The following is a 12,545-nucleotide window of genomic DNA, read 5'->3' as shown; positions in this document are numbered from 1 at the left end:
TTATGAAGCATATGGCAGAATACCTGGCATAGAGAAAGCACTTGATAATGTGATGTACTATTATTAGCCTTAGCGTCACACAGACCAAGGTGTGAATTCCAGTTTCATCTGAAACAAGTTGCTGACCATCTGAGCTTCAAGTTTCCTTATCTGTAACATGGTAGGTAATGTATAACTCTGCTTAACTCAGAACACTGTTGTGCAGATTAAATGAAAGAATGTATGTGAATAATCCTCTTATGTTGCTTGACAATTAAGATGGAGACCAGCCTGGTCTGTTGGCTGCTGACCTTCTTTGAGAAGTCTTGAGAGAAAATAGAAAGTTGGAAGGAGACAGGTGGGACACTCAAGGTTATTCTAGGTATACATCAGACATAAGCAGTGCTTATGGAGAGAAGTGGATGAGTGTCATCATGGAAAGTATTGCGGTAGTGAGAATATGAAGTGCAGTGTGAGAAATGGGACCCAGGACAGGCAGGACTGCTGATGGATAAATGACAACTACTTACAAGTACTGTGAAGAAAAATATTTTGGAGAGGCACCCAAATAAGGCACACAGCTTCCTTATGATATCTTCCCCTCCCCTACCCCAACCCCTTCCTGCATGGAACACAGAGATGGTAAACTTACAATCACAATGATGAAATCAAGCCAGCACCAGACACTGGTGAAATACTTCCCAAATCCAAAGGCCACCCATTTTAGACCAATCTCCAGGATAAAAATGTATGTGAAAATATGGTCAGTACAATTAAGTAATGCTTGGATATTGGGTCGTTTCTCAAGGTGAACATCTTCAAATACCTGAAATGATAAAGCATAGCCATAGGCCAGGTTGAATATTTGCTTAGAACTACTTGCTGACCTTACTTTTTAACTTTTCTTCCTTATTTGAATAAACTAGCATCTCTCTTGGTGACAAGGTTTTGCTCAAAAGTTATTAAGAATGAAATTTCGCAGCGGAATAAATTCCTTGAGTAAGTAAAACTGGAAGAAGGAAAATCCTATTTCTAGACTTCTATTGCCACAATAGCTCCCTAGGCTCTCACCAATGATCCCTGAAATATGAAAATATCTTCCTAACAGATCACCACACAATTTCCTGGTCTTCCTGATCCTTCCAATTCATGCTAACAATATCTTGCCAACTTCTCCAGAACCACCCAGGGGCAAATTCCATCTCTTTCATCCTCCTAGTTACCTTAGTGGCTCTATTCAGTGGCTCTCCATTGCTCATAACACCCTAGTTCCAAACACCTTGGTCTACACTCTAGATTTTGCCAACCCTGAGGCCAATGATCTATAACAAACAGCCTTACAACTTACCCCAGTGCTTCTTCCAATGTTATGTGCCCATTTTTTGTGTACCAAGACATGCAAAACTTGGGGAAGCTCTGGGCTGGAGCTTCCAGTGTAAATTACTTTGAATATTAAACATTCGTTGAGTGTGATCATGAAAGTGAGACATCCTAGCTTCTGGAGAGACCCTTTTTCATGCTACATCCAAACATCCCCCTCATCTGAAGTTTGTATGTGATTCTTCGGGGTCTATATAACTCAGGTAGAAGCTGTCCTTTTGGCCTTTACAGAGTTACTGAGAATGAAAAAAAAAAAAAGAAGAAGATAAGGGTCCCTGGTACTGAACCTATCAAGACATTTAGGCAAACACTGAAGACAAGAAAGAAATCGGTCCTGTTGTCGGGTATTTAGGTAATCCCATAGCCCCATGGCCCTGGGGGAAAAAGAATGCAAAAGAATAAAATAGTCTGACTTCCAAATCCTAAGTGGGCTTTTGGTTGGAGAAGGCTCTCCATCTCCTCCTGTCCCCTGCCGGCTCCTCATCATTATTAAAGTCTCATTTCAGTTGATATTTTCTTTGGAAACTGTCCTTCTTTGTCGAAGGCAATTAGGTGCCTGTTCTGCATGGACCCATGTCATCCACTGCTTCTCTGAGTGTATCACTATGGCCCTGGTCTATAATTGCTTGAACCCCATCTGTCTTCCCTAATAGACTCCACGCTCCTGGAAGTCAAGGACTTGTCTTTGTGCCTCTTGAAGAGAGACAAATCTGAATGGTATTGGAAGCTCATTTCCTCTCTCATTTTGGAAGATGAGCAACAGCCCGGTTCAGCAGATCTGACTTTGTTCAATTGAAGAGTAGGTCAATATCAGCAACTGAACTTTGGAGGCTCCCACATTATAATGAGACCATTTCCTTGTCCAGAAAGCTCTCATTATTACCCAGTTGCTCAGACCAGAGCTTCCCAAACTCTAATGAGTCCCAAAGCGTTTAGGTTTTGATTCAGCGGGTCTGGGGTGGGCCCAAGACTACATTTCTAACAAGCTTCCAAGTGATACTGAGACTGCTGATCCATATACCACATACAGTGGCAAGGGACTAGATGTTTCTTGTCTCCATTTGTCTATAAATATGTAAAGTGAAATAAGACCTGAGTCCTTCTCCCTCTGCAGTGTGTGCTCAGTCTTCCTCTGCCCAACCTACACTTGCCTCATCAGAAGGCAGATGAGAACTAGGAGGATGGTATCATGTGTCCCTGACCTTCTGACAACACCATGCTTTCCCACTGACTAGCACAGGGCTTGGTAGACACCAATTATCATTTGTGGAATAAATTAAAGAACCCTATTACTTGAATTAGAGTAAACATCCAGTGAAAATGTAAGCACCAGAAGGCTACAGGGAATCCTAGACCAAGGATTAGCAATAAAAATTAATTAAGAGAGTTCTCTGGCATGGTTTAGAGAAATTTACTTTTTTTTTTTTTTTTGCTTGAGAAATAATTTACACTGCAGTAAGTAGATAAATGGAGATGTGTGCTGATCATAGGCTCTGATGGGCCCCAGTGTGTGCTCATCTACTTTCACCTAGAGATCACACAAATGTACAGAACTAACCAGAAAGGCAATGGTGAAGAAGCAAGACATTTCCTTGTCGCTTCTAATTGCTAGTGACTTGCTGTGAAATGCTCTGTGATTCTAAATCAATAAGGGGGAACCTAAGACTCCATTCATTTATACAACAAATAGTAAGAGAGTTTAGTTCTATATTATGGCTATTTTAAGGGAAAATACAAGATAGAAGGGGAGGGAGGAAAAAAGAGAGACACATGTAGGTGATAAGAGAGAAGATGCTATCACTCAAGTAAGGGAGGCAAGAAGGACCAAAAGATGAGGAGAGAGAGCAGGAAGGAGTTTACAACTATAGGCTATGGAGGCATGGATTTAGAGTTATTTCCAAACCTCACTGGGACCACTACACCTCGATCTGGAAGGATCTGCTCTGTGATTAAAGCAGTATCTGTTTGTTTCTCCTCTCAAAGGACCATACTGATGGACAATACTAAGACAACTTATTATATATCCAAACCTGGTCCCTGTAGGCTTCTCCTCCTAATGTTCTACCTTTAGGAAAGCAGCATTATGGTTTCCCAGAAAAGAGAGGTAGGAACATTGCTGTCTAGAGGAAGAAACATGTAGGACACAGTGAAAATGTCTAGAAATTCTCCAGAATGAGGGACAGGCATGGAGTTCAGGGTCAGACTCCAGTAGCCACTTTAAAGTGCTGATTTAAATCACGCTTCCCCATAAGTAAAGTGTCTTTGGCTTGGGACTTCCCAGTTGGAGCAGGACTCCAGAAGTTGTGCAAAATCCTGCCCTCAAGGGGAACCAGCAGCAAAGATCCCACTTCTGCCTGGTATCCCCATATTCACAGCCCCATGTCAGAATGTAGCCTAGCCACCTGATGCCCAACGTCCCCACAAGACTGTGATAATTTACCAGTGCCCCACTGCTCAGGAGAATCACAAAGATAATAAAGCTCTCAAACCAGCTGTGTTTCACTATTTGGTAACAAGTTTTCCGCAGGTTCCACCAAATGATCCAGGGGGACTTTCTCTTGTCCATGGCACAGCATGGAAAGCAGTGACCCAGGCCTGCAAGGAATGAGCAGTAGCATTATTCTTAGTGTCTGTAATGAGCTGTATTAATAACCCTAACTCTTCACCCTCCCTTTATGCACGTCCCTTACCTCTGCTTTCTTCCCACTAAAGAGGTGGAGTCATTTTCCAACCCCCTGAATCTGGGCTCAGCCATATGACTTGATTTGGCCAATAGAGCAGAGTGGGAATCACACACACCAGTTCTGAGCTTTGGCCTTAAGAGGCCTTGCATGTTTCCACTTGATCTCTGGCACCATCTCCATAAAGAAAGGAATATTTGGGCCAGCCCACTGGTTTCAGGAGAAGGATGGACATGTGGTACAGAGCCAAGGGGCCCAGGTAAGCCCAGACCAGATTGGCCGACTCCCAGTCATTACCACTCACATGAATAAAGCCAGCCAAAATCAGCAGAAATAACCAGCCTGGATGAGTGGAGTCACGTAGACGAATGTTTATTATTGTGTGCCACTGAGGCTTCATGGCTGTTTGTCATGCAGCAATTTCTTTTGGCAACAGTAAACAGTGTCCTAAGGACTGAGGGGAAGGAGGTAAAGATGGGCACAGGCTCTGTGAACCACCCAAACCACACAGTCCGATCAACTGTCAAGGTACACATAGGTAAGCATTTGACCTCAACACACACCAGCCTTCAGTATGAATCACATCACCCTTCTACCTTGTCTCCTCCACTCATCCTCTAACTTCCAAGGAGGTTAATTTCATGGTGATTTTAACATTCCACTCCTTTCCTAATCATTTTCCTAAGCTACTGTGAGGTCTCCTCAGTCTGCTCCTGCCTTCCTCCATCATTCAGAACATCAATAGGTTAATCTCCCTAAAAGGCTTTTTTTCTATCTTTTATGCCATTCCTCCCTTCTTCTAGAAACCAACCTTTCTTCTCCAACTTCATTGTTGACATCCTGTACACACCTCAAGCACCAGTCCAAATGTAAGTCAGGATAATTAACAATAATCTATCCCTAGACTGACCTCTGACCCCATGGGCAGTTTGAGGGTTGTCAAATAACCTGCAAAAAGTTTGAAACTCATTCTTGGTGTCCATTCTGAGGCCAGACTAGTGTCAAACTTATGAAGAAATTTTTAATTTTAGATTCATTCATTTAAGTCTCTATCTACCTGTCTATCTATCCATCTAAATTTGTTGAGCCCACAATCTGGGCAAGAGTCCATTCTTACACTAGAGATACAATATTGATTAAGTCACTGCCTATGTTTTTAAGGACCTCACAAGAGAGACAGATACAAATAAATTTCCCACAATGAATATAGGAAATAATAAAGGCACATAAGAAGGAACCACTATATCCACTCAAGGAATCAGGAAAGACTGCATTTATTGACTGCTTATTATGTGCCAGATATTCTTCTAGGTGATTTACATTCACTCATTTAAGGCCAACAATAATCCTTTGCAGCAGATATTATTATAGCCATTTTATAAAGGAGGCACTAGAGAAGCTAAGCAAATTGATCAAGTCATACAGCTAGTAAATGAAAAGGCCAGAATTGAGCTCAGGCAGTCTGGCTCCAGAGCCAAAGCTCCTAACTACAGTATTATCCTTCTTCCAGAGAAAAATCTTGAGGGATGTGCTGAGGATCTGGACTTATGGTCAGCTTCCCTTGGTCTATCACCTCAACTACATCTTGACAATGGATGTACTAGGGACTATAGAAAGTGGGAGACATATTGGCCCAGTGGGAAAAGTTTTCTAGAGGAAAGTTTTCTAGAGTTTCTACCCTGGTTGTTGGGCTGTGTTAGTTGAGCCCACCTAAATCAAGAATTTCCTGAAATCTGGGGCACCTGGGTGGCTCAGTCGTTAAGCGTTTGCCTTCGGCTCAGGTCATGGTCCCAGGGTCCTGGGATCGAGCCCCGCATCGGGCTCCCTGCTCAGCAGGAAGCCTGCTTCTCCCTCTCCTACTCCCCCTGCTTTTGTCCCTGCTTTCACGATCTCTGTCTCTGTCAAATAAATAAATAAAATCTTAAAAAAAAAAAAAAAGAATTTCCTGAAATCTCCTTTACCTGGATCTGATAATGGCCCCAAGAATCTATGGATGCCCTCTCTTCACTTCTTTCTCCAGTAGAAGTAGAAAGAAGGCATCTATCAAAATCACAGAGCTTCAAAGAATAACAGAATCTCATCCAGTATTCTGTGAACTGGATGCAGGAATACTGCCACTTACCTTTGGGAAAACATCTCTCTGGTTCTTTTTTGGGAATCATTTCAGGCACCCGTCCAAAGGGATCCTGTGGATCGATGGTGCTACATTCTGAGAGCACACTGGTAGTATCACACTTCTACCCATCAGAACAAAGGAAAAGGGGAATCATTTACCAAGAATGATTCTCACAATGGTAGCACCTAATACCTTCATGTATGACTTTTTAGGAATGAAGCTAGCTAGGCAAAAGATTCTAGGTATAGGTGTATCTAGAAAGTGTCCCTCTCATTGGGTGCTTTTGAAAATGCTCTGACTAGTTCTGACCTTAGGAGAGAATTCTCTAACTGCTCTCCCCTGGCTTAAAAAAGGTGAGGTATATAAAGACACAGTATCTCAACCTTTTCCTCCCTACAAATCATATCTCTGATACTACCTAACTCCAAATAGAGAGGCTGGGTGATGTGAAGGCTATTTTACTGAGACTAATTTTTAGCTCTTTCAATTCCCAGAATAATAGGTCTAGACTAGTGGTTCTCATTGATTTTGCCCTCCAGGAGACATGTTGACAATGTCTAAAGACACTTCTAATTTCACAACTGGGGATACTATTGATATCCGGTGGGTAGATGCCATGGATGCTGCTAAACATCCTACAACAAACAGAACAGCCCAGCACAAGGAGGAATTATCATGCCCCAAACGTCATAGTGGAGAGTTTAAGAAACCCTGGTCTTTGCTTAAGATCCAGTTCTGGCATTTTGCGCTGCATTAATCCTGATATTTTAATCTCGATAGCCATAATGGCTATGTTGGAAAATGTGTATAGATAAGCTACATGTTCCCTCTGGAACACCCTGGGAAAATTACCTTTTGGGGATCCTTTTCTGACAAACATATGTCATCTTCAGAGAATACATCAATTTCCACACTTTGAGCTCCTGGGCTGATGGACTTCTTGGTCACCTGATGGAGTTCAAAGGCCTGACACCAAAAAGCCCAGAGTAGAATTAATATTCTCCTGGGCATTTCACTTGAGATAAAACAAGTTTGAATTGTGACATTATTACATTCTTTTTACTTTTGAAAACTGCTCCTGGAGAAACTCAACATAAAATAATTCTGGGAAAACTACTATAGGAAACAGGTAATGAAACTTACTCAAAAGTCATATAATCAAACAATATGGTTTTGGTACAAAATTCACCAAATAATTCAGAGGTGAAACTTACTGTATCATTTCACTTCAATGGCTAAATAATAAATTATTTAATAAGTGGTATAATTAGCTATCCCTGAAAATATAATATAATGCCAGGATATAGTAAAAATAAAATCCATAATGATTTGATATACTGATACAAAAATACATGAGTTAAAATGTTAGAAGAATAATTTGGAAAATAATTTTTTTATTCTTTGGGGTATAGAGGGTTAGCTTAGTGAAATAGAAAAGGGCATAAAGAGAAAAATGAAAATGTATTACTATATAAAAATAAAAAATAAATTTTGTCTGATGACCTGCAGGTATACCCAAGAAAGATGTGCAAAGTCATGCCTTAGCTGAGGGTTTCATCCTAAAATCTATGTGAGTGTTCCTGTGATTCTGACACTATAAGGTCATAATTTAAGAATACTTCTCCCATTTGAACACATGCATTGATATATTACAAACACACACACACACACACACACACACACACACACACACACACAAGAAACAAGTAAATATAGCTGTGGACCAGACACAGAACAGAAATATGAAGTAGTGACAATTTAAAGCATGTAGCAGGTAATGATGACTAAAAATGCTCCATGTGAACAGCTATGTTCAAGGCTTGAAACTATGGACTGGGCTGAAGTTCTTGCACCTAAGAGAGAAAGCCAAAACAAGTTGTGGCCAATGTTTGGAATTATAATTATACACAGCTGCATGGAGGCAGGAGGAAGTACAGCCTCAGAAATAGGATCTGAGTAAAAGTACCCACTGGATCTGAAATACACTTAGGATCACTATTAGACAAGAATCCTAAATTGTCAATGTAAAACTTGGTTCTGTAGTGGCTGCCCTAGGAAGGTTTATTAAAGACATCATAGAATCTAGACTGCAAAGAGAGTGACAGATCTTCTCACTAAAGAGAAATTTAAACTAACACTCCAAAATATAGGAGGAGACAAACAAAATCAGTAGCCCTAAAAATTAACTACTAGGAGGTGAATTTACTTGAGAAAGAAAAATGAAATTAGTATAATAATCTGAAAGTGTCATTAAAATGAATAAGTTTGGGATTTAACGAAAAAGATATATAGAATTTCACTTCCTGGAGGGCAACTTAAAGGAAGCTCCATGGACATGATCTCCAGAGAAATAAGCATAAGTGGTGAAAAATATTTTTAAAAAATCATTTAAAGGCTCTGGAAATTGTCCTAAGGCATACAGCAAATGAAGAAACGTATTCAAAAAAAATCTGGAAGCCCTACTCCAGGCAGCTGTGATCAAGAAGATGGGGCTCCCTTTACCCTCAGCCCCCAATCAAGAGATATGTATCTTATGATATGTACATATGTACATATGTATCAGGAGGTGTAGATCACCAACTTTTCTCGTCCTCTCCAACTCTGAGTTGAAGAGGCTACATTCCTCATGAATATGGCCAAGAAATTGGGTTCTGTTTTTCCATCCAGCCTCTACTCATAGGACAGAGACTCTATTCCAGATTCACCAGCTTGAGAATACTGGGGTCTTGATCACCCCCACCTCAGCTAGTTTATAAGGAAGAGGTTCCATGCAGAAAGAAGGAAGCTGAGAAGATGAGAGGCCACTGCCCCTACAAGTACTTGGATTAGTAGCTAAGAGATTTTGCCTATGGCAGAAGGCATTCCATAAGAAACAAGAACTCTGAAGCTCTCCCCAAAAGAACTGACTTTATATGGAACAATGTTGGGGGGGGAGCTCAAGCCTAAGGGCATTCTTGAAAACAATGGAGACTTTGATGTTAAGCAAATAAGAAGAGACTAGTAGCTCTTCTTCATTAAAAGCAACAAACTAAACTACAGGTCAGCAAGTTCACTACAGAAAACCATGGAAAGAGACAGCTAAAAAGAATCTCCCTGGGGTTAGAACCAATCTCAAAGACTGGCCTTATAAGTATCCCTCCCTGAAATTAATTAGATCAGACTGTGGAGGAATTAATGCCCTGTAGTATTGTCAAAGACAATAGAGCAATTAGCCAGCAATTAGTTCAGCCCAAAATCTGGGTGTGATACCAAATAAAGCAGACAGATTAACAGAGAGAGCATGGAAAGATAGTCAAAGAGAGCCCTGCTAAAATAACTGTGATCCTGCAGTGACTGTCTGCAAACCCAAGGGTGTGCCCTCTGAGGAGTAACACCAAAGACTTCACCTTTGTGTGTGTGTGGTGAGCGAGGTAGGGGAATAGACTTCATTAGAATAGTCTAGCCAAGTCACCAAACAAGCCCCAGAGAGGAGAAAAGGGAATCAATTCCAGATCTGCTACAATATATTACTTAAAATGCCCAATTTTAAACAAAAATGATAAAACATGGGAAAAACCCAGGAAGTATGACCCACACATAGGAAGAAAGCAGGCAACATAAACTGCCCGTGAGAGGCCTGGGTGCCAGAGTTAATAAACAAAGAATGCAAAGCAGTCATTATAAATATGTTCAAAGAATTAAAAAATATATTTAATAATATAAAGGATGCTATGATAACAATGTATAATCAAATAGAGAGTATCAGTGTAGAGATAGAAGTTATTTAAAAAACAAATAAAAATTCTAGGGTTGAAATGTGTGATGACTGAAATGAAAAATTCACTAGGTGGAGCAACAATGTATCTGAACTGGCAGAAGAAATAATCAGTGAACTTGAAGAGGGATCAGGAAAGATTATGCAATCCAAAGAGCACAGGAAAGAAGAATGAAAACTTAAAGGAAGCTCAAAGGAATGTAGAACACCATGAAGCATATCAATCAGAAAGAAAAGAGAGAAAGGAGAGCACAATAATGGCTGAAAACTGCCCAATTTTGACTGAAAGTATTAATCCACACCACTAAGAAGCTCATAAAACTCAAAGTAGGATAAACACAAAGAGATCCAATCATAGTAAAATATATATATATATCATAGTAAAAATGCTGAAAGCCAAAGACAGAGGAAATATTGAAAGTAACAAGAACAAAGTTGCTCATTGCATACAAGGGGGTCCCAAGAAAATTAACAGCTGACTTCTTCTTCTTCTCCTTTTTTTTCTTTTTTTTTTGTAGGCTCTGTGCCCAATGTGGGACTTGAACTCATGACCCTAAGATTACAAGCCATGTACTCTACCAACTGAGCCAGTCAGACACCCCAACAACAGAGACTAGAAAGCAGTGGAATGAGATACCATGAGTGCTGAAATTAAAAAACAAATGTGAACCAAGATTTTATTATCCAGCAAAACTATTTTTCAAAAATGAAGATGAAATAAAATAGCACACAAACAAAAACGGAAAATCCTTTGCTAGCTGAACCACCTTACAAAAAATACTGAAGATCCTTCAGGCTGAAAGTAAGTGATCCTAAATGGTAATAAAAGTCCACACAAAAGAGCAAAGAGCACAGGTAAAGGTAAGTCTGTAATTATAAAAGATGAGAAAAATTCATATTTATTTTCCTTTCTTCTCTAAAGCAGACTTCAAAAGAAGTTGTCTAAAACAGTTTAAAATTAATGTATTATTGGACATGGAACATATAAAAATAAAATATATGTGGTAATAACAGCACCAAAGAGGTGAATGGGAGCAAAGTTGTAGTAAGGAAATGACACCTGAAGATACCTCAAATTCACAGAAACAAATGAAGAAAGCTAGAAATGGTAAATAAGAAGACTAATAAAATAAACTCTATAAATATATACTTTCTTTCTTTTCTCAGCTTCATTAGTAAACATATAATTATATGAAGCAATGATAAAAATGTATTGTTGGGTTCTTAACATATATGGATATAATACATATAATAAAGAATAGTACAAAAATGTGGTAGAGGGAATAGAGCTATACATGAGTAATGTTTCTGTATCTCACTAGAATTAAGTTAACTTACCAGACATCAATTGTGATAAGTTAGATGTATGTGGCAGCCCCCAGAGCAATTAATAAGAAAATAACTAAAAAAATATTGTGAAAAATCATTAAAGGAATTAAGATGTTTCATTAGAAAATATTCAAATAATGCAAAGTAAGACAATAAAAGAAGAAAAGAGGAATAAAAACAAAAAGTAAAATACTAGAAATAGATAAACTAGATGAATAATAATATTAAAAGTGAATGGGTTAAACAATCTAACAAAAAGGCAGAAATTGGAGGCAGAGCAAGATGGCGGAGGAGTAGGAGACCTAGATTTCGTCTGGTCTCAGGAATTCAGCTGAATAGGGATCAAACCATTCTGAACACCTACGAACTCAACAGGAGATCGAACAGGAGAGTAGCAACAACTCTCTGAACAGAGAAGCGACCACTGACTGGAAGGTAGGACGTGCGGAGAAGTGAATCTGAGGCGATATCCGGGAGGATATCGCCGGAGGGGCCTCCGCCGGCTGCTTCTGGCCAAGTGCTAGAGCCGCGGAGCACAAAATCGGAACTTTTAGAAGTCGGCTCCGCTGAGGGACGTCGCTGCAGTGGCTAAGCAGGGGGTGGAATCCTCCCGGGACAGTGTGGTCTCAGGACCCTTGGGGTCACGGAGAGACCGGGGGTGCCTGAGTGCGCCAGAGCTCCCAGGTATCAGAGTGGGGAAGCCGGCTGCAGAGACGGAGCAGTCGCGGGCTCTCAGCTCGGGGTTGCCATAAACTGTGATCTGCGGCCCAGTCGGGGCACGGCTCCCCCAGCAGGGACACAACAAGCAGCAGATCCGGGGAGACTCCCCTTCCTTCCCGGGGAGGAGCGGTGCGGGAACGCACCGCAGGGATCTGCTGGGTTTGGAGACTCCGTGCGGGGTCGGGTGCCAGAGATAGCAACGCTCGATCACAGGCCGGGTGAGCACGGAGTGCGGCCGGAGACCAGGGACACGGGAGTGACTGCTTTTCTCTGGGGACACACTGAGGAGCGGGGCCCCGAGTTCTCAGCTCCTCCGGGTGGAGATTGGGAGGCCACTATTTCTGCCCTGGTCCTCCAAAGCTGTACCGAGAGCTTGCAGGGAACAAAAGCTCCTGAGAACAAACCAGAGCAGCTTCCTTAGCCCGGACCGACAAGGGCGGGGCAATTACGCCTCCGGCAAAGACATTTGGAAACCACAGCAACAAGCCCCTCCCCCAGAAGATCAGCACACACAGCCAGCAAGCCAAGACCAAGTTGATCGATCAAGGAGAACGGGAGAACTCCAGCGCTAGGGGAATACTGCACA

At 41.1% G+C, this 12,545-nt stretch overlaps 1 protein-coding gene across 4 annotated transcripts in view; it reads right to left on the bottom strand.

Moving 5' to 3' along the window:
- The window catches only part of SCN11A (sodium voltage-gated channel alpha subunit 11), a 96,895-nt gene that overhangs the window by 25,909 nt on the left and 58,441 nt on the right, over positions 1-12,545 (bottom strand). For all 4 annotated transcript variants that reach the window (XM_025870876.2, XM_073901841.1, XM_073901850.1 and 1 more), the window contains 4 exons: positions 7,009-7,122; positions 6,163-6,277; positions 3,800-3,954; positions 632-805 (listed from right to left, as the gene is read on the bottom strand). In XM_025870876.2, the coding sequence (XP_025726661.1) occupies positions 632-805; positions 3,800-3,954; positions 6,163-6,277; positions 7,009-7,122 (558 nt within the window). The remainder of the gene's footprint in view (positions 1-631; positions 806-3,799; positions 3,955-6,162; positions 6,278-7,008; positions 7,123-12,545) is intronic.

This window comes from Callorhinus ursinus, unplaced genomic scaffold (assembly GCF_003265705.2).
Source record: "Callorhinus ursinus isolate GAN/ISIS: 27379988/994484 unplaced genomic scaffold, GSC_fseal_2.0 scaffold1, whole genome shotgun sequence".
Taxonomy (NCBI): domain Eukaryota; kingdom Metazoa; phylum Chordata; class Mammalia; order Carnivora; family Otariidae; genus Callorhinus; species Callorhinus ursinus.
Note: the sequence above shows the minus strand (reverse complement) of the source record. Positions and strands in the feature narration are given on the sequence as shown.